Genomic DNA, 20,015 nt, shown 5'->3' with positions numbered 1-20,015 from the left:
TGAGGGACCCAGGGGGCGGGGCACGAGGGGTCTCACCGCTGAAGGGAGCTGCGAAGACTGTGGCCACACCCACTGCCGCCGCTGCCGCCAGCATTTCAGTTTGCTTGCTCTTGTTCTAGGGGGATCCGAGTCCAGGGCTCAGCGTCAGCCCCTCCCTCCCCACTCCCATTCCTCCAAGGAAGCTCCCCAGCCCCTAACCTCAGGCTCCCCGATGGTCGCTGTGCGCACACGGCCCAGGTAGGCAGCCATCATCACAGACAGGTGCACGAAGGGACCCTGCAGAGGGAGGGGTGAGCCCAGGGCCCAGGTGAGGGCAGCACAAGAGCCTCACCCAGAGGCCACCGCAAGGCTTCCCCATCACGCCCTCTCCTCCATCTCCCCAACCCCCAGGGCTGTCCTCAGGTGGCTTTTGTCACACTCTGGGTACCTGGCCTGCCTCTTCCCCCAAGACTGAGCTCCCTGAAGGCAGGGCCCAGTCCAAGTCCCTCTGACCCAGCTTTGGTGGTGATGGGGGAGAGGATAGTTTCGGGGGGTGGGCGGGGTGGTTGGGGTGCCCTCATGCCTGCCCATACCACTTTGCCCAGGAAGACAGTGCTGCCACAGGCCAGGGTGCAGGAGAGGCCCACCACCTTGGCCCCAAAGTTCTTAATATCCAGGTAGTCCTCCAAGATCACACCTGACAAGATGGTCTTCACCTCCGGGATTCCAGAACCTTGGCAGGGGTGAGCAGAGCCAGAAGGAAGACAATCTCTAGATTAAAATTCTCAACACTCTACATTACAGTCTTGCCAGATCAGCAGAGCCCTCTCAAGTTAGGATTATTTTTCTTTGGGGACAGGGTCTGGCTCTGTTGGCCACGCTGGAGTACAGTGGCAAGATCATAGCTCACAGCAGCCTCAGATACCAGGGCTCAAGTTATCCTCCCAAGTCAGCCTCCTGAATAGCTGGGACTACAGGCGAGGACCACTTCCCCCGGCTTATTTTTTCAAGAGAAGGAGTCTGGCTATGTTGGCTGGGCTGCTCTAGAACTTCTGACCTCAAGCGATCTGTCCCCTTATGGCTCCCAAAGTGCTGGGATTACAGGCATGAGCCAGTGTGCCCAGCTGGGTTAGGATTCCTTTGTTTGTTTCGGGCTGGAGTGCAGTGGTGAAACACGGCTCACTGCAGGACCAAATTCCCGGCTCAAGCAATTCTCAAGCCTCAGCTTCCTGAGTAGCTCCGACCACGGGCACATGCAATCATGCCCAGCTGATTTTTTCTATTTGTTTTNCCACAAAAAAGAAGATCTCTGGCAGGTCGAAGGGGACGTCCACCCGGAAACTGGTCTTGAAGAGGGAGGTGATGGTCTCTGGGGAAGGAGGGCAGTGGGGAGCCTAGATGGTGCTCCCACCCACCCAAACCCAAGTCCCAGGGTAACAGGCCAGGGTGGAGGGGTGCCAGGTCCTGACCCTGAATCTGTTTCCTGGCATTCGAGGCCCCCACAATCAGGCTCCTGCCTCCCTGTCCAGCCTCGCCCCCTTCTACCCTCAGGGCCCCTGCCCTTCATGCTCCACATGGGTCAGCCCTTCCATCCTCCCAGAAGGAGGTGGAAACAGGGAAGAGGGAAACGGGGGGGCAGGGTGGAGAGAAGGGAAGAGCAAGGAGTGTATGCAGGGGAGGAAGGGGGGACCCTTGCCCTAGCCTCCAGACAGGGCCAGAGTCAGGCAGCCCAGGGGGCTCACCCTGCTCGCTGTTGAAGACCGCCAGGAGTCGGAACATGAAGGCCCCGCAGGTGGCTGCAAAGAAGCCCCTCCAGTAATCCCAGACAGAGAAGTGGGAAGACATGACCTCGATGCTGAACAGGACGCCTGGGGGCGACACTGATCTCAGGTGGGCCCCCCACTCCACCCCCACCCACCTGCGGCTATAGAGCCTCCTCCCCATGTCACCACCTCCCTGACCCATCTGTCCTGCTCCCCTACAGCCTGGACAGGAACAGACAGGAGGGGAGGGCAGGGCATGTGCCCTGGGTGGGGAGGACCTCGCTGCCCAGGGACCCGTCCAGCCTGGGATGCAGGTGTGCGCCCTCTGACTATCGGGCGGGGACGGTTGCGATCCCCATTTTACAGAGGAGGAAGCTGGGCTCAGAGAGGCCAACGGGCCAGGATCACACGTGGATTTCAAATCCACGTCTCTCTAATGTCACCCTGAAGCCTCTCAGCACCGCCAACCACGTCCCCTCTCCCCCCCACCATGTCCCTGGTGGGTGGCTGTCACCAAGGCAGAGCTGAACTAAGAACTAGAATGAGCCCCGCCCCCTCCTCCAGGCTCTCTGCGGGACTGAGGGAGCCCAGGGTGTGAGAGGAGGAGCATGAGGGACCCAGGGGGCGGGGCACGAGGGGTCTCACCGCTGAAGGGAGCTGCGAAGACTGTGGCCACACCCACTGCCGCCGCTGCCGCCAGCATTTCAGTTTGCTTGCTCTTGTTCTAGGGGGATCCGAGTCCAGGGCTCAGCGTCAGCCCCTCCCTCCCCACTCCCATTCCTCCAAGGAAGCTCCCCAGCCCCTAACCTCAGGCTCCCCGATGGTCGCTGTGCGCACACGGCCCAGATAGGCAGCCATCATCACAGACAGGTGCACGAAGGGACCCTGCAGAGGGAGGGGTGAGCCCAGGGCCCAGGTGAGGGCAGCACAAGAGCCTCACCCAGAGGCCACCGCAGGGCTTCCCCATCACGCCCTCTCCTCCATCTCCCCAACCCCCAGGGCTGTCCTCAGGTGGCTTTTGTCACACTCTGGGGACCTGGCCTGCCTCTTCCCCCAAGACTGAGCTCCCTGAAGGCAGGGCCCAGTCCAAGTCCCTCTGACCCAGCTTTGGTGGTGATGGGGGAGAGGATAGTTTCGGGGGGTGGGCGGGGTGGTTGGTGTGCCCTCATGCCTGCCCATACCACTTTGCCCAGGAAGACAGTGCTGCCACAGGCCAGGGTGCAGGAGAGGCCCACCACCTTGGCCCCAAAGTTCTTAATATCCAGGTAGTCCTCCAAGATCACACCCGACAACATGGTCTTCAGCTCTGGGATTCCAGAACCTTAGCGGAAGAGGACAGGAATGAGAAGGGGACAATCTCTAGATTAAAACTTTCAACACTCTACTCACACGGTGTTTTCACGTGATGATTTTTTTTTTCCTTTGACACAGGGTATCACTATAGTTCAGGCTGGAATGCAGTGGTTTGATCTCAGCTGAATGCATCCCTGACCTCTTCAGGCTCTAAAGTGATCCTCCTATCTCAGCCTCTCAAGTGGCTGGGACTACAGGCAGGCACTATGAATCCTGGCTAGCTTTTTGTTGTTGTGGTTGTTTTTTATTATTTGTAGAGATGGGGTTTCACTATGTTGTCCAAGGTGGTCTTGAACTCCAGGAATCAAGCAATCCACCCACCTCCCTAAATGCTGGGATTATAGACTAAGTCACTATTCCTGGCCCTATTATGATCACGCCAGATCCACAGAACCCTCTGAGGTTAGGATGCATAAACACATTTTGCAGATGTGGATGCTGAGAGGCAGAGAGGGAATGTGAATTGTCCATGATCCTCCCGGCGGGCCTGACAGATGGTGTGGCAGGGTGGGGAGCCCTGAACTGAACCTCAGGCCACCACTGAGAGAGCCTGGAGCTCCCCTCTGCTGGCCTGCAGCTGGAGACAGGACTGAGCGCCCTGGGGGAGCTGTGCCTCCTCCACGGGCCCCTTCCTGGCACCAGCACAGGCCCCACAGGGGAATCTCTTTCCAAGGAGCCCTTGGAAAGTGGGTAGGGCCAGCAGTGACCCAAGAGTCAAGATCAGGCTCCTGCTGTGTGCTTTTGGGCAAGCCACACAACCCTTTCTTCTGGGCCTTTGTCTGTAAAATGAGGCTGCCGCTTCCCGACTCCCCCCATCAGAAGTCCCCTGGGATCTGAGAAGGTTTTGGCCAGTGGGGACTGGCATGGTGACCGTGTACTCACCTCCAGAGGAGGGCGTAATGCTCTGGGAGAAGCCCGAGGAGAAAGAGACGAGGGCCACAGGGTACACGGTCCAGGAGAGATACCGGAGCATGTGACCATCCCCAATCTCCCGGTACAGCCACTGGTGTGCTGGGGACAGCCGGGTATCAGGGGACCACCCACAGTCTCGGCAGCCCTCGGGACCAACACTGTGGTGCCCACTGACTGACCAGGAAATGGAGGCACAAAGAGGGGAGGACCAGGACACCCAGTGAGGGGCAGACCCCCGAGAGGAGGCAGGAGCGCGACCCTGGGTCCATATCCCAGGTTTACCACTTTCTAGCTCAGTGACCTTGGGCAACCACTCAAGCTCTCTGAGCCTCAGTTTCCCCATCTGGCAAGTGGGCTGGTGATGGGCTCTCCCTCACAGGCTCATTGTAGACTAAAGAGAGCCACTGAGAACTAAATGACACAGGTGTGAAGCTCCGAACACCACAGTAGGTCCCGCTTCAGACAGCTGAGGGTCTCCAGAGCAAGTGTCTTAGACTCTTCCTGTGCACACCCCCTCTTCCAGGCAGGCCTCAGGGTGGAGGCAGTCTGCTGAGGAATGGGGAGAAGGCTCCAATCCAGGTTTGGTGATCTAGGCAAGTCCCCCCACTCCTGCCCCAGGGCACACAGGAGGGAAGGAGAAGGAATGGGGAGGCTGGAAGAGGAGACACAGAGCTCAGAGGAGGAAGGGCTGTGGGGAACATTCAGGCCTCCCTTCCTCTTGGAAATGAGATGACTGAGGCCCAGAGAGGGGTAGTAGCCTGCCCAGGATCACAAAGCAAGTCAGGAGTAAAGCCAGGACCAAATCCCCACCCAGAGCCCTCTTCCCACCTCCGCTGCACCTGGTGACATCTATCTGGCATCCCCAGAGCAAGCTTGGAATCCCTTGGCCCAGGACAGCACCTGCTATGGAGAGGTTACCTTGGACCACACTCCTGACAGCGAAGTCCATGGTGTAGCTGACCAGGGCCATGAGCACCCCAAGGGCCATCAGGAAGTACCAGTCCTCGCCCAGGCGGAACAGCTTCTGCTTCAGCCACTCCAGGCCTCCTGGGGCAGGGCATAGGGGTCATGGCCCAGGGTGGGACAGGGTACACAGACAGTCTCTTCCTTGGAGGACTGCTGGGCTCCAGGCAGGGAGACTGGGGCAGGATGGGTGGAGCTTGGTGGTGGAGTCTGGGGTAGTCCTGAGGGGGTCCTGCCTCACACTGGGGGCTGGGCGGGATTTGTGGTGGGTGACAATCATGACACACTGGGTGCCAGGACTCCTGCCCTGCCAAAAAGCCTTTGACCTGTCCACCCTCCGTACTGGGGGCCCCTGGGGGACAGGGAGTGTGGAGGAGGCTGGCAGCTACGCTTTCACCCGAATCCCCGCAGGGTCTGTAGCTTAGAGAGCTCCAGGGTCTAGCAGACTCCTGCGTGTCCCAGGACTTGTGGCGCCAGGTATCCTCTGGGTCCCCAGCAACGCCCCTGGCCCGCTGGCTGCCAGCCCAGCCTGGGAGCTGGCCATCACTGACTGTGGGCACCAGCCCCTGGGGCTGCACTTAGCTTCCTTCTGGGGTCCCTGCCTGCTCTGCCCCATAGCTGAGGGGCTCTAAGCAAAGGGGCCAAGTGCAGGCTGCCCCACCCCCTTGCTGTACCCCAGCTGTCCCAGCAGCTGACCCTCGGGGCCCCTCATTGGCACAGGTAGGTGAAGGACAGGCCTGGGAGGAGGGTGGGCACAGTGACCAGACCTCAGGCTGTATCTCAAAAGGCAGAGGGCAGATGCCCGGCCCATCTGACCCACAGACAGCTGAACAGACAGACCCCTTCCCTCCCTACACCCAGGAGACTCTGGGCCGTGATGTCCTGGACAAATGCCAGGAGGAGGGTGGCTCCTGGGCAGGGAGGTGGGGTGGGAGCTGGGCAGGGGGATGTCCTGAGGGGTCTGCCACAGGGAGAGGAAGGGGACCAGGCTCTCACCTCGGATGCCTTGGCGGATGTGGGGACATGGGCCCCACAGCTCCTGCAGAGTCACAGGATCCCCTGAGGAGCCCTCACGCAGCCCCACCAGCTCCTCCATCAGGTCTCTGGGGAAGCAGATAGAGGCAGGGACCCGGGTGAGCTGCTCTGGATAGAGGGAGGACCCGGGTGAGCCGCTCTGGATAGAGGGGGGGACATGGGTGAGCTGCCCCACATCCTCTTGCTGCCTCTCAGCCCTTCCGGGGCTCTCCCTCCCAAATGAAGAGGGAAGGATTCGGCTTTTGCGGGTGTGTGTGTGTGTGTGTGTGTGTGTGTGTGATCACACTAGGTCTGTGTGTGCCCTCATCCCTGAGGTTCTGTCACTGAGGGTGTGCCCGTGTGTGTCATTGTGTGGGATGGGGGTGGGATTCCTAGGTGTCCCCCCGTGTCCAGCAGCCGACTGGGCACAGGCTGGAGCCCAAGCCCTGCTCAGAGCCTTCCCCTTCTGTGGCCACCGCTCGCACCCTTCTGGATCGCTTGGCGCTTCCACTGCTGGGAGCAGTCTCTGGCCAGGGCTGTGACTCACTGCAGAGTCCCAGGGATGGCTCTGACTCTCCCTGTCCATCTTGGAGCACCCTCGTCTCTCCCCAGTAGCTCAGGCCACAAAGGCAGGAAAGCCCCAGGTCCAGAAGGAGACCTCTGCAAAGCCAAAGTGAGATACTGGCTCCTACCCCTACCATCCCCTCTGCCCTGCCTGCCTGGTGCTGCCAGGTCCATACCCCAGTTCATGCCCAGAGTCCCCTTACCTCTCAGTCTTCCTGCTGTGGCCGAACTGGCCCTCCTGTCACAGAGCCTCCTTTGCTCCCAGCTGCAGCGCACCTAGACAGGTGTATGCTCTATGCTCCACCAATCATCATCCTCTCCCCCCGCACCTGGGGTTTACTGTGGAGATTTAAAATGTCCTTGACAAACCAACCTGAACTGTGCAGCCGAGCGCCATGCAGGGCAGAGCTGCCAATAGAGGGGGGCAGCAGCTTCCCCACCCACCAAAGCCACACAGAGGGTGGTGTCTGGCTGCACTCAGGCTCCCGGGGTGTTGCTGGGCAGGGTCCGGAGAAGGGGAGCTCACGAACACAGCAGGACAGCGAGGGGTCATCTGCCCGAGCTGAGGCTCAAGGCCCAGGGAGCTCAGAGCTGGACATGCAAGGTTTGGAAAAGCACAGAGAGAGATGGGGGAGGCTGGGCAGGGAAGGTGAGGACAGGCCGGCAAAGGTGAGTGGGGCAGCATGACCGCACCCTCCCTGTGTGCCAGGTACACAGTCAGCCTTGCCCAGATTAATCACCGTAAGTGACCACGGAAGCCCCATGAGGCAGGCAGGGTGAGCCCGTTGTAAATAAATGGTGTCTCAGGGAGGCTAGGCTGCCTGCCCAAGATCACAGAGGCCGAGGCAGAGTCAGAACTCCCAGCCAGGGTTTGCCTGGCTCCAAAGCCTACAGGCTGTGCCGCACGGTCCCGTCCTGATAACCCATCTTGTCCAGGGCTGGCGAGGAAGCCAACACCTGGGGCGAGGCAGTGAGTTGGGGTGAGGAACTTGAACTTGATCCTCGTGTCCAGACCCCCCAGGCTCAGGAAATGCCTGTCAAAGCACACGTCCAAGGGGCAGCAGCTCTGGCTGGGGACTTCTGGGTAATTCCACAGACTCTGTCCCGCTCCAACAGAGGACAGGAGCGTAGGAGTGAGGGAACGTGGTGAGGAACAAGCAGGTGTTGTGTGCCTGCTACGTGCAGGAGCTTCACATCCGCAGCTCAAGTCCCCCTCCACACACCCTGTGAATGGGGGGAGCATTGCCATTTTGTAGATGTTCAGAGAGGTGAGTCACTCCTCCAGGGTCACACAGCAGAGGCTGAACCCAGCCCTCCACCATGCAGCTCTTCCTCTGCCCAAATCTCCTCCAGCTCCTGAGGCTCAACCAGGGCAACGGTTTGGGTACACAGCAGAAGAGTTGAGTCTGAGGTCCCTTTTGGGCAACAGGTTGGTCCTGTAATGATTGTTACAATCTGGGACTCTGGGCTACCTTCTGTCCCTAGATGCCAGGCAAGTCAGACCAAAATAGAAGGTGTGTGTTGTGGGAGGTGGGACGGGGCTTGCTGCTCTGCGTGGTCCCGAGCCCACCTTTACCTTGGCCACCCTGACCTGTTGACTCTGCACAGCACCAGAACTGGCTGCCCTGTTGACATCCTGATCCCCAGTGTCTGGTCTGGGGCAGCTGCTGGCTACTGTCCCACAGCTGGCACTGCAAGTCCACATCCACCCTCACCCCCCAGCCCTGGGAGCCCCAGGAGGCTGAGGGAGGGCAGCCAGGCGGCTCAGCAGGATGAAAGCAGGTATGAAGCCAGCACAGCTCTGCTATGCCTAACTCCTTCATCAACTCGAACCTCAGTTTCCTCTTCTGTCTGATGAGTGAGCCTGGAGGCAGGGGCCTGTCTCTGCCTTATTCATCTGAGTCCTTCAGAGCCTAGAACAGTGCCCAGCACCTATTTATAGCAGGGTTTCAATAAATACCTGCTGAGTGATGAAGGCTTCATCACCGGCCCATGAGCTGGCTGTGTGGGGAGCTGATGGGAAGACATGGGAGGTGCTTTCTCCAGATCCCAAATCAAAATCCTGGGGTCGGAGGAAAGGGTCCATGTTTGGGAAAAGCTTCCCTGGGTAATTGGGATTCAAAGGACTGTATCATCTTTTTAGCTCCTTCTGTCCCTGTGATCTGAAGATAGAGGCAGGGGAATGGCCTTGATGACCTTTTGAGGTCCCTCCGGGCCAGTGAAGCCAGAGGATCCAGTATTTGTGTGGGCAATGCCTTGGGAAGCGGAATGGTGGGCGGGGGTGGGTAATGGGATCTGACATCCAGGGGCAGTGACTCAGGCCCTCAGCACCATGACAGTGTGTCTGCATTTAGCCACTGGCTCCTGTTTCCCTGGCGTCCGGCAGGCTCTGGGCCCCCCACCCCGCCCCACTCTCTCTCCATCTCACCTCAGTGCCGGTGGCTTCCCAGTGGCCCTAGAAACCCCTCAGCCAGGCTGGGTGTCACAGGCTACCACATGGGCAGGAAGCTGCCAGGGCAACAGGCACCAGCCTGGCCCCCACTGTGCCCTGTGCCCTGCTCTGCTTCCACTCCATGTACCTCCGGCACCACTAACATCCCTGTAGACAGAGCCCTCTGGGATGAAGTGCCAGACTGGGTTGTAGGGGGCTCAGATAAAAGAGAAATGGTCCCTGTCTTCGGGAACCTTCCATCTAATGGGGAGACAGGTGAATCCTTGCCCCCGTGGGAACTGCCAGTTGGATAGGGAAGAAGGGACACAGCAGAGAGTCACAGCACACAGAAAGACCATGTCACACTGCCAGGTGCTGTGGGTGGACAAAGACAGTCAGTGTTGGGGGCATCAGGACCAAGTGTGGGGCTGTATGAGCAGGAGCAATCAGAGAGGCCTCTCTGGGGGAGGAGGGATTGGAGCTGATCTGGGATGGAAGGGCGGGATGTGGAGAGGACAGCAGAGGTCTCGAACTGCAACCTGGGCAGAGCAGAGGGCCTGGCTGCCTCTTACAATGGCCTCCACCCTGGCCCAGTGCAAGGTCAGTTCCAGCTCTGCTGAGCAAGCAGGTGGGTAGGGAGGGACTTCTCCGGCTCTTCTGGGCTGGCCTGTCTCCACAGGCATATGTTCAAAACCACCTCGGCCTCCGAAGGGCTTTGGGTCCACATCTAGGTTTGAATCCCAACTCTGCTCCTTACGCAAGTGCAAGCCCCTCCCTTTCCAAGAGGCTTCATTTCCCCGTCCATAAAATGGGAAGAACGCCTCACCTCCACACTCCCAGCTTCGTGGAGATCAAGCTGCGTGGGCCACACTGGACAGCTTGTGGTCAGGAGCCTGTGCCCAGAAGTCACTCCAGAAGTCAGGGCTAGAATGATAGTCGTTGGGAATTCTTTTACCTCTGACTGAAATCCCTAAAGCAGCCCCAGGGGTCCCCTCTGACACGGAGGTGGAGCAGACAGTTGCCAGGAACATAACCCTCTAGACCTTTAAGGAGAAAGCTGCTAGCTTTCTCCTCTTGGGGCCCCTAAATGCTCTGAGAGTCAGGGGGAGTACAGGCAGGGGATCCAGGTCCCCATGGGGGCTGGCAGGGGACAGCTGAGCATTCTACTTCTCCTGCCAGGGTTCAGCCTTCCTTAGACATAGGCTGCGAAGGTTGTCTGCCTTGAGGGAAGGAGCTCCTGACATCACACAGCCGTGGCGCTTCCACTCATCCTGTCCCCAAGGAGCCTACACTCTGATGGGGGAGAACTGCCGTGGCGGAGAACCAGAGTCTGAGGGGGGAGGCACAGTCCTTACAGACCCCCCAGGCTGATGGGGGGAAACAAAACACACAAGAAACCCCAAACCTGCAAGGTTCTGGGGCAGGCACCGAGGTCCGAGTGTCAAGGGGGCGGAACCCAGGCCTGTGTTTGGGAAAGGCGGTGTGGAGGCCCCTGGGGCTGCTGTGATCGGCCTGGAATGCCAGGCTGTGAGCTCAGCCTCTTGGCCTGCGTGTGTTGGGCTGTCAGCAAGCCGGCGCACGGGAGAAGGTTTCCAGCCCCCTCTGGGCCATGGAGAGGCCTAAATTTAGCTAGTAGACAAGGGGCTGGCCCCGAGCCCAGGGACAGTCGGCCTTATAAAGCGGCCACCGTCAGGGCCCAGCACGCTCCCCCAGAGGCCTGTGCCCACACCCTCTCCTGTCCAGTCCCTGCCCGCCTGGACAGGGCCCGGCGCCGCCCGTGGATGAGCCACAGGACCTCTTCCACCTTCCGAGCGGAGAGAAGTTTCCATTCCTCCTCCTCTTCCTCCTCCTCTTCCACCTCCTCCTCGGCCTCCCGTGCCCTCCCGGCCCAGGACCCACCCATGGAGAAGGCCCTGAGCATGTTTTCCGATGACTTTGGCAGCTTCATGCGTCCCCACTCGGAGCCCCTGGCCTTCCCAGGCAAGTGCTCGAGGCTCTGAGGGGAGGGGAGGTGCAGAGGGAGGTGACATCCACTCCAGGGCGCCACCGAATGCACTGTGGCTGCCGGGCTGCCTGGAACAGGTGCCACACAGCCCGCAGCCATGTGTGGCTGCCAAGACAGAGGTGGCCACAGGGACAGATGTGGCCATGAAAACAGGTGGGCCTCTAAGGAACAGTGGTGGCCCTGGGGATCAGACATGGTTCCGTGGCCACCACGGTCTGTAAATGCAGCCAATCTCAGCTGGAGCCCTGGAGGGCTGGATGGGGTGAGGGGTGGGAGGCAGCCCCAGGTTCCAGGCCCCGGGTGAGGTGTTACAGACCTAGCGTCATATAAACACACCACACCTGTGGGTGAGGCCCCATCCCCACCCCAGAAAAGGTGAGCTGCAAGGAGGAGGAGCTTAAGGAGAAACACCTGGGGGATGGGTAGGGCCTGGGGAGCCACCCATTGCCCTAAGAGAAGGAGCCAGAATCCTGGGGTCAGCACGCCAAGCCTGCTCCATGCCTCGCTCACAATAGCCCATCCCACAGCCTGCCCTGCGGGACCAGGCAACATCAAGACCCTCGGAGACGCCTATGAGTTTGCAGTGGACGTGAGGGACTTCTCACCTGAAGACATCATCGTCACCACCTCCAACAACCACATTGAGGTGCGGGCTGAGAAGGTGAGCCCCCCAACCCCACCCACTGCACCCCAAACTCTGCTCTTGCCTCCAACGTCTCCTACTCCCCCTTCCCATCCTGGGACCCCAGACCCTGGCCAGTGTCCCTTCCCCATGCCCCCCCAGGGCTAGCTGAAGGCCTTGCCCCTGTAGCCCATGGCTATGGGGATCCTCACTGCCTCTCTTTGCATCGAGGTTCCCAGATCCTTTCTTCCAGGGCCCTGAGCAGCTGAAGGAGCCTACGGGGAATGGGAGAGGGATGGAGGGATGTGGGCAGAGGGAGCCTGAGGGGGTGGGAGTTTGAGGGAGGGAGATGAGGAGCGAGAGATGGTGATGGCAGTGTGAAGACAGCTCCTCTGGCAGCCATAGAGGGTGGATGCGGGTAGGCGGGGAACTCACCTGGGCAGCCGGGGGAGGAGTTTCTCCATGTGACACACCTCAAGCCCTCTTCCATTCCACAGCCAGAGACCCATCCCCCATCTTGGAACCCCCAAATTAGGCCCGAGGTTGGCCAGTTTAGGGTGTCCAGTCCACCTGGGGTCTGGGGGTATAGGGGCTGGAACCTGGGCTGAGATGCCTGCATTCCCCAGGCACCCCAGATTCTGAGCCACTGCCACGGAGCTGCTTTTCCTTCCAAGTCCCACCCCCTCCCCATGCCCCATGCTGCCCTTCGGAGCTGCTGGAGCTCCACGAAGCACCCTGCCCTGTCCCTGCAAAGCCCTCGGCCTATGGCCATCACCACTGTGCAGTTTAGGGTCACACACACTCTAAACCACACACACCCTCTGCCCTCGGGTCTCAGGGTCACGGGTCTCTTGAGTGTCTGAGTCTGAACTTCTAGGAGGCATTGGGGCCTCCGTCCTGGAGAGGGTGTGGCCAGGCCTGAACAGGGGCGCCACCTGGGACAGCCGGAGCTGCCAGGAGAGAAGAGAGGACCTGCCCAAGGCCTCCTCCTAAGCTCCAATGGGCTGGCTTCCTCCCTTCCGTATTCAAGGATGGACTCCTGACATCCCTGCCAGGGATGCCAAAGACTGGGGACACCAGGACCTGAGGGCAGCACGTGCCAGCCCTGCCACCTGCAACAGTGACTCAGCTGCCCCAAACTCCCCTGGACACTATGTGCTGGCTGAGTTGTGGGGGAGAGGCAGGCGCTCAGCCCTAGCGGGCAGATGCCCAATGAGTCCAGGGATCCAGGAGGGCGTGGCTCTCCTCTGTCATCCCTGCATTCCCCAGGAGCCCCAGATTCAGAGCTACTGCCACAGAGCCGCCTCTCTCTCCAAGTCCCACCCCTCCCCATGCCCCTTGCCTGTCCCTTGGAGCTACTGGAGCTCTACGACACACCCCTGGGCTGTCCCTGAATAGCCCTGGGCCTGAGGCCATCACCACCCTGGGCAGACCCTCCACACCTGAGGGCAGAGCTCCTCAGCATATGGGGACTGGCTCAGGTTAGAATGGGGAGAAGAGGGCTATGGCTTGTCACAAGCAGGACAGGGGCAGGGGCAGCCTGCCTGACGGTCACCCCTTTCCCAGCTGGCAGCAGACGGCACGGTCATGAACACCTTCGCTCACAAGTGCCAGCTGCCGGAGGATGTGGACCCTACATCGGTGACCTCGGCTCTCCGGGAGGACGGCAGCCTCACCATCCGGGCACGGCGCCACCCGCATACAGAGCACGTCCAGCAGACCTTCCGGACAGAGATCAAAATCTGAGGGCCTCTCCTTTCCCTTGCCCTGCCCCCCCACCCCCACGTCTGCCAGCAAAGCCTTCCTAACCCCATTTCAACAGCTCCAGACCATCTCAGCCCAGGTTCCAGCCCCTATGCTCCCCAGGCCCCAGGTGGACCATCCTCCCGTACTAGGGCCCTCCACTCTATCCAGAGCAGGCCAGGAGAGTCCCTGGCCTGAGGCATGGTGCCCAGATTTCAAATATGGCTTCCCTCACTTAATCCAGAGTAGAGGGGCCGGGGTAGGGGAAGGAATATCTAAAGAACCTGCTGTGGGTCAGGGGATTGGGACCAGCAGGACATCTGGGCAAGCTCTGCGGGACAGACAGACAGACAGACAAACACTCTGATCTATGAAGTCCCTGCAGGGCAAGGGGAGCAGGGACCTGGAATCCCCTTGGCCAAGGGGAGCAGGAGAGACAGAGGGAAGGTCACAGGCAGGGGTGTCTATCTAAGTGGAACTAACTGCCCGAGGGCTCACCAAGGCCAAGAGGAGACAGCCGTGACGGTAAACTTCCCCTCTGCCAGCCTCCAACCCTCACGCCAGTGAGCAGGCTGCCTGCCCGCCCTGTGCCCCCAGCCAGCTGGCTGTGCCAGAGCAGAGCCATGCCACATCTGTATATAGATGGGGTTTTTCCAATACACCTGATTCGTGATAAACTGCATGAAACTCCTGCCGTCCCATGCCTGCTGGGGCCTTCAGCAAGGTCAGGTAGGGTTGGGGGTGGGGCTGGTCCTTCTCCCTCCCACCCACAGGCCTATGTTCCTGGGCTGTTCCCATGCAGACAGGATCACTCAACAGAGGTGGAAGCCAGGGCATGGATGGGGCTTTGGGTCCTAAAGGCTGGACCTCAGCTTCTTGCCACCTTCCCCTCTAGGCAGTCGCCTCGTCATCCGTACCCCTCTTTAATCTATGAATTTATAGGCCTGGTGTGTGTAACACACACACCCTTATCCTTGTCCTTCAAATACTCAGCATGACCATTGGTTGAGGCCAGATTCAGAGTTTTCTCAATTCAGATTTACAATCTCCATTTTCATCAATGGGGAAACCATCTGTGAGCCATTGAGTGCCCGGCTTTGCTGTTGAAGGTTAGATCTAAACCCAGGGTGTCAACAGCTGCTCTCAACCCCCCATCTCTGGGCAATGAGGAGTATTTCCCCTCATTCTACCTCTCCAGGGCTATGCACCCCTCCCACGTCTTCCAGCGGGGGAGAGGGGGAGTCAGAGGAAAAGCCCCAATCTCCCATCTGGGATAGCGACCTTCCATCAGCCTTAACCCTGGGGAATGCCTGCTGCCCCCAGTGACTCTTGGCTTTGGCTCCCACATACAGAAGCAGGGTGGAGGGAAAGGGTGGTCCTCAGTTAGTGGGTCCCCAGGGCAAGTCGCAGTCCAGCCTCCTCCCTCCGCGCCTCTCAGGTCAGTGTGCCATGGGGTGGCCTCTCACTCCTGCCACTCTGGGCCCCCTGGGGGTGGACTCTGGAGGGGTGTGTGGGAAAGCCCTGTGGCTGGAACCTGTATACACAATAAAGGACAGTCTCACAGCCTTCTGGAGGCCAACTGCCTGGAGTTCTCAAACAGGGCAGGGCTGGAAACCCCAGGAGAAGCAGACACACCTTTCAGATTTGGGGGTGAGTTGTAGCTCAAGTTAGAGCTGAAGATCTTACAAAATATGGGTGTTCCTTGGTCCCCTCCGTGGGCTCCCCAAAACCCCTGGGCAGGAACCCCAGGATTGTTTCTGGAGCACCCTTGCAACACCCTCTCTTCCAACTGCCTGCCCTTCCCTTTTTATTCTTTCTTTCCTTCCAGAGATATTTACTGCCCTGCTGTGTGTCGGGCGCTGTGCCAAGCACTGTCCCAGTCCCAGGCGCAGGGATGCGAAGGTGGGCAGGCTGCACCGGGTGGCCTGCCCTCTTGAATTCCTTCCTGTACCTAATGGGGCTTCTGCGGCCCAGAGAGGCTGAGTGACTGGCCCAGGGTCACACAGTACCAGAGGCAAAGCCAGCTGGAACTTGGGGGCAGGGGTTGTCCTGGCTGATTCAGAGAGCCTGGGGAGGGGGGGCCCTCCGGAGGGGTCCCCCACCCTGCACAACCCCGTGCAGCTCCTCCGGGCTGCGGTCAGGAGGAGGGGAGGCGAGCAGGGACGCGCGGTATTTCCAGCCTCCATGACTCACTGATTCCACCGGGCTATTTGCAGCCCCGACACTCATTGGCGCGAGGTTGTGGGAGGAGCCGGCCTGGCTTCCCCTCCCGCACCCCCCACTCGGGTTCAGGCTCACCTTGGCGTACTGACCCCAGCAAGCCCTCCCTCGGCCTGTGCTGGGAAAGGGGACAGTTTCCCAAATGGTCAATAGGGCCGACCTCCCCCAGTCCCCAGCAGCCCCCTCCCCAAACCGCAGTTTGCGGGGATGAGGACAGCTCAGGGGACCAGGCGGCCGCTGGGCAGCTGGGGCATGTCGGGTCCGAAGCAGCCCTTGGCCGCCAGCCCGGCCAAGGTGACCCTGCGGCAAGGGAGGGCGGGTTGGCAGCCGGGCTTTCGCCGGCTCCGCCCCCTGGGAACTAGCCTCGGCGCTTTGTCTCCCAGCGCCCCCAACCCCCTTCCAGGCTAAATATAGGCCTGGCTGCCGGCCCAGCGCCCCGCCCCCACCCGGAAGAGTAATTATAGCTGTCCCATTCATTAAGCAACTAGGGTGTGCCAGGCGCGCTGCTCAGTCCCAAGAGTCCCGCAAAGCAGGTACTATGATAACTGTGTGCTGAGAAGGACACGGAGGATCAGCGAGGTCAGGCAACTGGCCAAGGTCACCTGGCTTGGAAGTGGCAGGGTTAGGATGTGAATCCTTGCTGTGGCCCTGGAAAGCCCTCTGCTGGGTCAATCTGGATCATCAGCTCCCCCCAGCCATGTCAGCCACCACAGGGAAAGGGGGCTTTTGCATCTTACAGCTTTTGGGATGGGCCTGGGAAGGAGGTAGGGGATACTGAAAAGACGCAGCTCTCTGGGGCTGGAAACCTGTGAGAAAGTCCAGGTCAGGTAGTACCAGAGACTGGGAGGGTCAGACCTAGAAGGCTTCCTCACTTTGAAGGCCTAGCCCAGGCCAAAGGCCTCCTCCTCCAGAAAGCCCTCCAGAGCTACCAGCTCAGAGTCACAGACAGAACACAAAGAGCCCAGGCAGATGTTCAGAGCCCCTTTCAAAACCCTGTTTCCAAACTCAGGTGAAAGTAGCACATGCTCAGGAGCCTGAGGTGAGAGGATCACTTGAGCCCCAGGTTTAGAGACCAGCCTGGGTAACATGGCCAAGAACCCGTCTCTACAGAAAATACGAAAATTAGCCAATATAGTGATGTGCACCTGTGGTCCCAGCTACTTGGGAGGCTGAGGTGGGAGGATCGCGGGAGCCCAGGAGATGGAGGCCTCAGTGAGCCATGATCGCACCACTACACTCCATCCTGGGTGACACAGTGAGACCTTGACTCAAATAAAATAAAATAAAAAATGTCCAGGCTCACGCCTGCATTCCCAGCACTTTGGGAGGCTGAGGAGGGTGGATTGCCCGAGCTAGATAAATACAAAGCATGTATTTGAGACCAGCCTGGGCAACATGGCAAAACTGCATCTCCACAAAAAATACAAAAATTAACAGGGTGTGGTAGCGCATACCTGTAGCTCCAGCTAGTTGGGGGTTGATGCTGGAGGATCACTTGAGCCTGGAGGTTGAGGCAGTGAGCCATGTTTGAGCCACCACACTCCAGCCTGGGCAATGGAGTGAGAACCTGTTTCAAAAAAAAAAAAAAAAAAAGTGACCTATAGGGAAAAGACCCCAGAAGTGCGGAGGCAGGAACCAAAGGCCTCAGCCTATTTCCATATGAAGAATGAAGAAGAAAGTAACTAGAAACATAACCGTAGTAGTTATTAGTTATTCACAGGTGATCTTAGTTCTTCATAATTGAACTTAATTCTTTTTTTTTTTTTTAAAGACGGGATTTCACCGTGTTGGTCAGGCTGGTCTTGAACTCCCGACCTCAGGTGATCCGCCCACCTTAGCCTCCAAAGTGCTTGGATTACAGGCGTGAGCCACCACGCCCGGCTGTGATCTTAATTCTTTTACTAATGCCTCTCAGTTTGGAAGTGTGAACCTGGGGCGACATTGTGAAATGAAAGACTCTAAGGCAAGACATTTTAAGCCCTCTGTCACGCCTGCGTAAGGGCTGCTGGAGGGTGCCTTGGCTGTGCGGCAGGCAGCGTCAGTGCTGGGAAAGCGCCTGCTGTTTAGCCAGCTAGGGAAGGAGGCGTCCAAAATAGCTGAGACGTCTCCTTCCTCGGAGGAGTTAGGAGAAAACTCCACTTCTGCAAGCTCTTGCGGTAAGGCCGGACGGCTGTCAGGAAGGTCCGCAAACACCAGGGGCTTAACTGTCTCTATGTGATGCTGTGCTTCAGTGGTCACGTTCCACGTCAATCTCATGATCTGCTTCTGTACCTGGTTCCTTTTTTCTTGTAAGAATGAATCAGTAAAAGCAACGTAAATCTTAATGTCTTTGTGACAAGTATGGAAAAAGTGCTGACGAATTATGCCCCTTACCTCATCTCAGCTATCACCTGCATGACCCTACCACTGTCACACCCTCTTTTACCCTGCCCCCAGTCGCCGACCTCCAAGACCACGCCCTACCTACGCCCTACCTTCCCTGTCCCCAGCTTTTGTACTCAATAAATTAAGTCAGAGTGTGCGGACACTCCAGGCTCCGCACTTTGGTTGGCAGTGGACCTCTGGGGCCAAACTTACTTTTCTCTATCTCTGTGTCTTGTGTCTTTTATTTCTACAATTTCTCGTCTCCCCACCAGCAGGGAGGGATTCACAGAACCCTGCAGGGCTGGACCCTACAGTGACCTTTTGTATTTGACATCTTTCACCTAGCATAATGTTTTCAAGATTCATCTATATTGTAGCATGGGCTAATAATCTGTTCCTTTTTAAGGCCGAATCATACTCAGTTGCACGGCTAGGCCACAATTTGCTTAATTTTCATCAGTTGATGGATGCTTGGGTTGGTTCCACCCTCCTGTTTTGGTGACTAGCGCCGCTCTGTACACTCAGGCAGATTTTCTTTTTGAGATGGAGTTTCGCTCTTGTTGCCCAGGCTGGAGTGCAATGGCACAATCTCAGCTCACTGCAACCTCCACTTCCCGGGTTCAAGCAATTCTCCTGCCTCAGCCTCCTGAGTAGCTGGGATTACAGGCATGTACCACCACACCCGGATAATTTTGTATTTTTAGTAGAGATGGGGTTTCCCCAAGTTGGCCAGGCTGGTCTCAAACTCCTGACCTCAGATGGCCCACCTGCCTCGGCCTCCCAAAGTGTTGGGATTACACCAGCCACTGTGCCTGGCCATTAGTGCAGATTTTCATGTGGATGAATGTTTTCACTTCTATTGGAGATATATCTAGGAGCGGAATTGCTGGGTCCTCTAAAAGCTCCACATTTGTTTGAGGAACTGCCAGACTGTTTTCCAAAGTGGTTGTACCATTTTACAGTCCTACTGAAGATTTTACTTAATTTGTGGTTAATGAGGGAACCAGTAAGATGTTACAACCAGTTCAAGGAATACTGAAATGAACATGCATGTAGAGGTAACACTGGCTTCTTCCACAGTGGGGAAGGAGAATCCACTGGACTTAAGCAGGACAGGACAGGATTTTCTTGTCTGTAGACAAGAAGTATTTTGCATTCCTATGTGTTACGTACCATAGACAGAGCTGTAAAATAGCTCAAAAGCAAAGAAAAACGCTCATCTCCTAGATAACCAGACAATGCACAGACTGTTGGATAATTTTTGTGATCATTTGTGCTTATTCCAAAGTTTTCACGTCTCTGTCACCTTAGGCCTAAAGGAAATAATGGATACAGTGATCCATTTCCAAAACAAAGTGCCTTGGATAGGTTTGAGTCCTCAAACTACAGAACAGACTCTACTAGGCCCCTGCTTTGACAGCCGGTGCCTGCTTGTCAGGGTGCCCTTAGTTGCCCTCACCCAAAGCAAAAAAGTTTAGTCTAGAATGAAAGTTTACTAGCCTGCAAAATAGCTCAATTTGTCTATTCTCATCAGCTTGCCTGACTACCTAGGTCATAAGCCAAATACTTAAAAAAATCCTAAGCTGACTATGATTGCAATGCATTGTGGGCTGCCACAAAATGTACCTCTAAAGACAGCACCTAAAAACCCCTACCCAACAACCAATAGGTGACATCTGGGAAGACTGTGACCCCACAGCCACAGTACTCAGCCTGTGAGGAACCAGGGAGGGTCCTGCGCGCTAGGGGTTAGATTGCTTGTTGTGGCTGTGCTGCGTGCACCTGCCCACCGTACACTCCATCTTGCAAGACTGTCATTAAAAGTCTCTTCCAGGCCAGGCGTGGTGGTTCACGCCTGTAATCTCAGCTGAGGTGGGTGGATTATGAGGTCAGGAGTTTGAGAGCAGCCTGACCAACATGGTGAAACCCCATCTCTACTAAAAATACAAAAATTAGCCAGGCATGGTGATATACACCTGTAATCCCAGCTACTCAGGAGGTTGAGGCAGGAGAATCGCTTGAACACGGGAGGCGGAGGTTGGAGTGAGCCGAGATCACGCTATTGCACTCCAGCCTGGGTGA

The 20,015-nt window shown here is 57.8% G+C and overlaps 2 protein-coding genes across 2 annotated transcripts in view; one reads left to right on the top strand and one right to left on the bottom strand.

Moving 5' to 3' along the window:
- LOC108285752 (chloride channel protein ClC-Kb-like) overlaps positions 1–15,902 on the bottom strand; it is a 24,744-nt gene extending 8,842 nt beyond the window's left edge. The window contains exons 1-11 of the mRNA XM_037730816.1: positions 15,648–15,902; positions 5,967–6,073; positions 4,926–5,054; positions 3,978–4,106; positions 2,924–3,063; positions 2,550–2,627; positions 2,388–2,466; positions 1,722–1,847; positions 1,275–1,348; positions 199–276; positions 9–115 (exon numbers count right to left, since the gene is read on the bottom strand). Of these exons, the coding sequence (XP_037586744.1) occupies positions 9–115; positions 199–276; positions 1,275–1,348; positions 1,722–1,847; positions 2,388–2,466; positions 2,550–2,627; positions 2,924–3,063; positions 3,978–4,106; positions 4,926–5,054; positions 5,967–6,066 (1,040 nt within the window). The 5' untranslated portion in view covers positions 6,067–6,073; positions 15,648–15,902. The remainder of the gene's footprint in view (positions 1–8; positions 116–198; positions 277–1,274; positions 1,349–1,721; positions 1,848–2,387; positions 2,467–2,549; positions 2,628–2,923; positions 3,064–3,977; positions 4,107–4,925; positions 5,055–5,966; positions 6,074–15,647) is intronic.
- Positions 9,933–14,916, top strand: HSPB7 (heat shock protein family B (small) member 7). Its single transcript, XM_017505216.2, has 3 exons — positions 9,933–10,959; positions 11,512–11,645; positions 13,173–14,916. The coding sequence occupies exons 1-3, from the start codon at positions 10,350–10,352 to the stop codon at positions 13,350–13,352; spliced, it is 924 nt and encodes a 307-aa protein (XP_017360705.1). The 5' UTR covers positions 9,933–10,349; the 3' UTR covers positions 13,353–14,916.
- Positions 15,903–20,015: the final 4,113 nt, after the last annotated feature.

This window comes from Cebus imitator, unplaced genomic scaffold (assembly GCF_001604975.1).
Source record: "Cebus imitator isolate Cc_AM_T3 unplaced genomic scaffold, Cebus_imitator-1.0 Scaffold15, whole genome shotgun sequence".
Lineage (NCBI taxonomy): Eukaryota > Metazoa > Chordata > Mammalia > Primates > Cebidae > Cebus > Cebus imitator.
The sequence above is the reverse complement of the archived record's forward strand: the minus strand, read 5'-3'. Positions and strand labels throughout refer to the sequence as shown.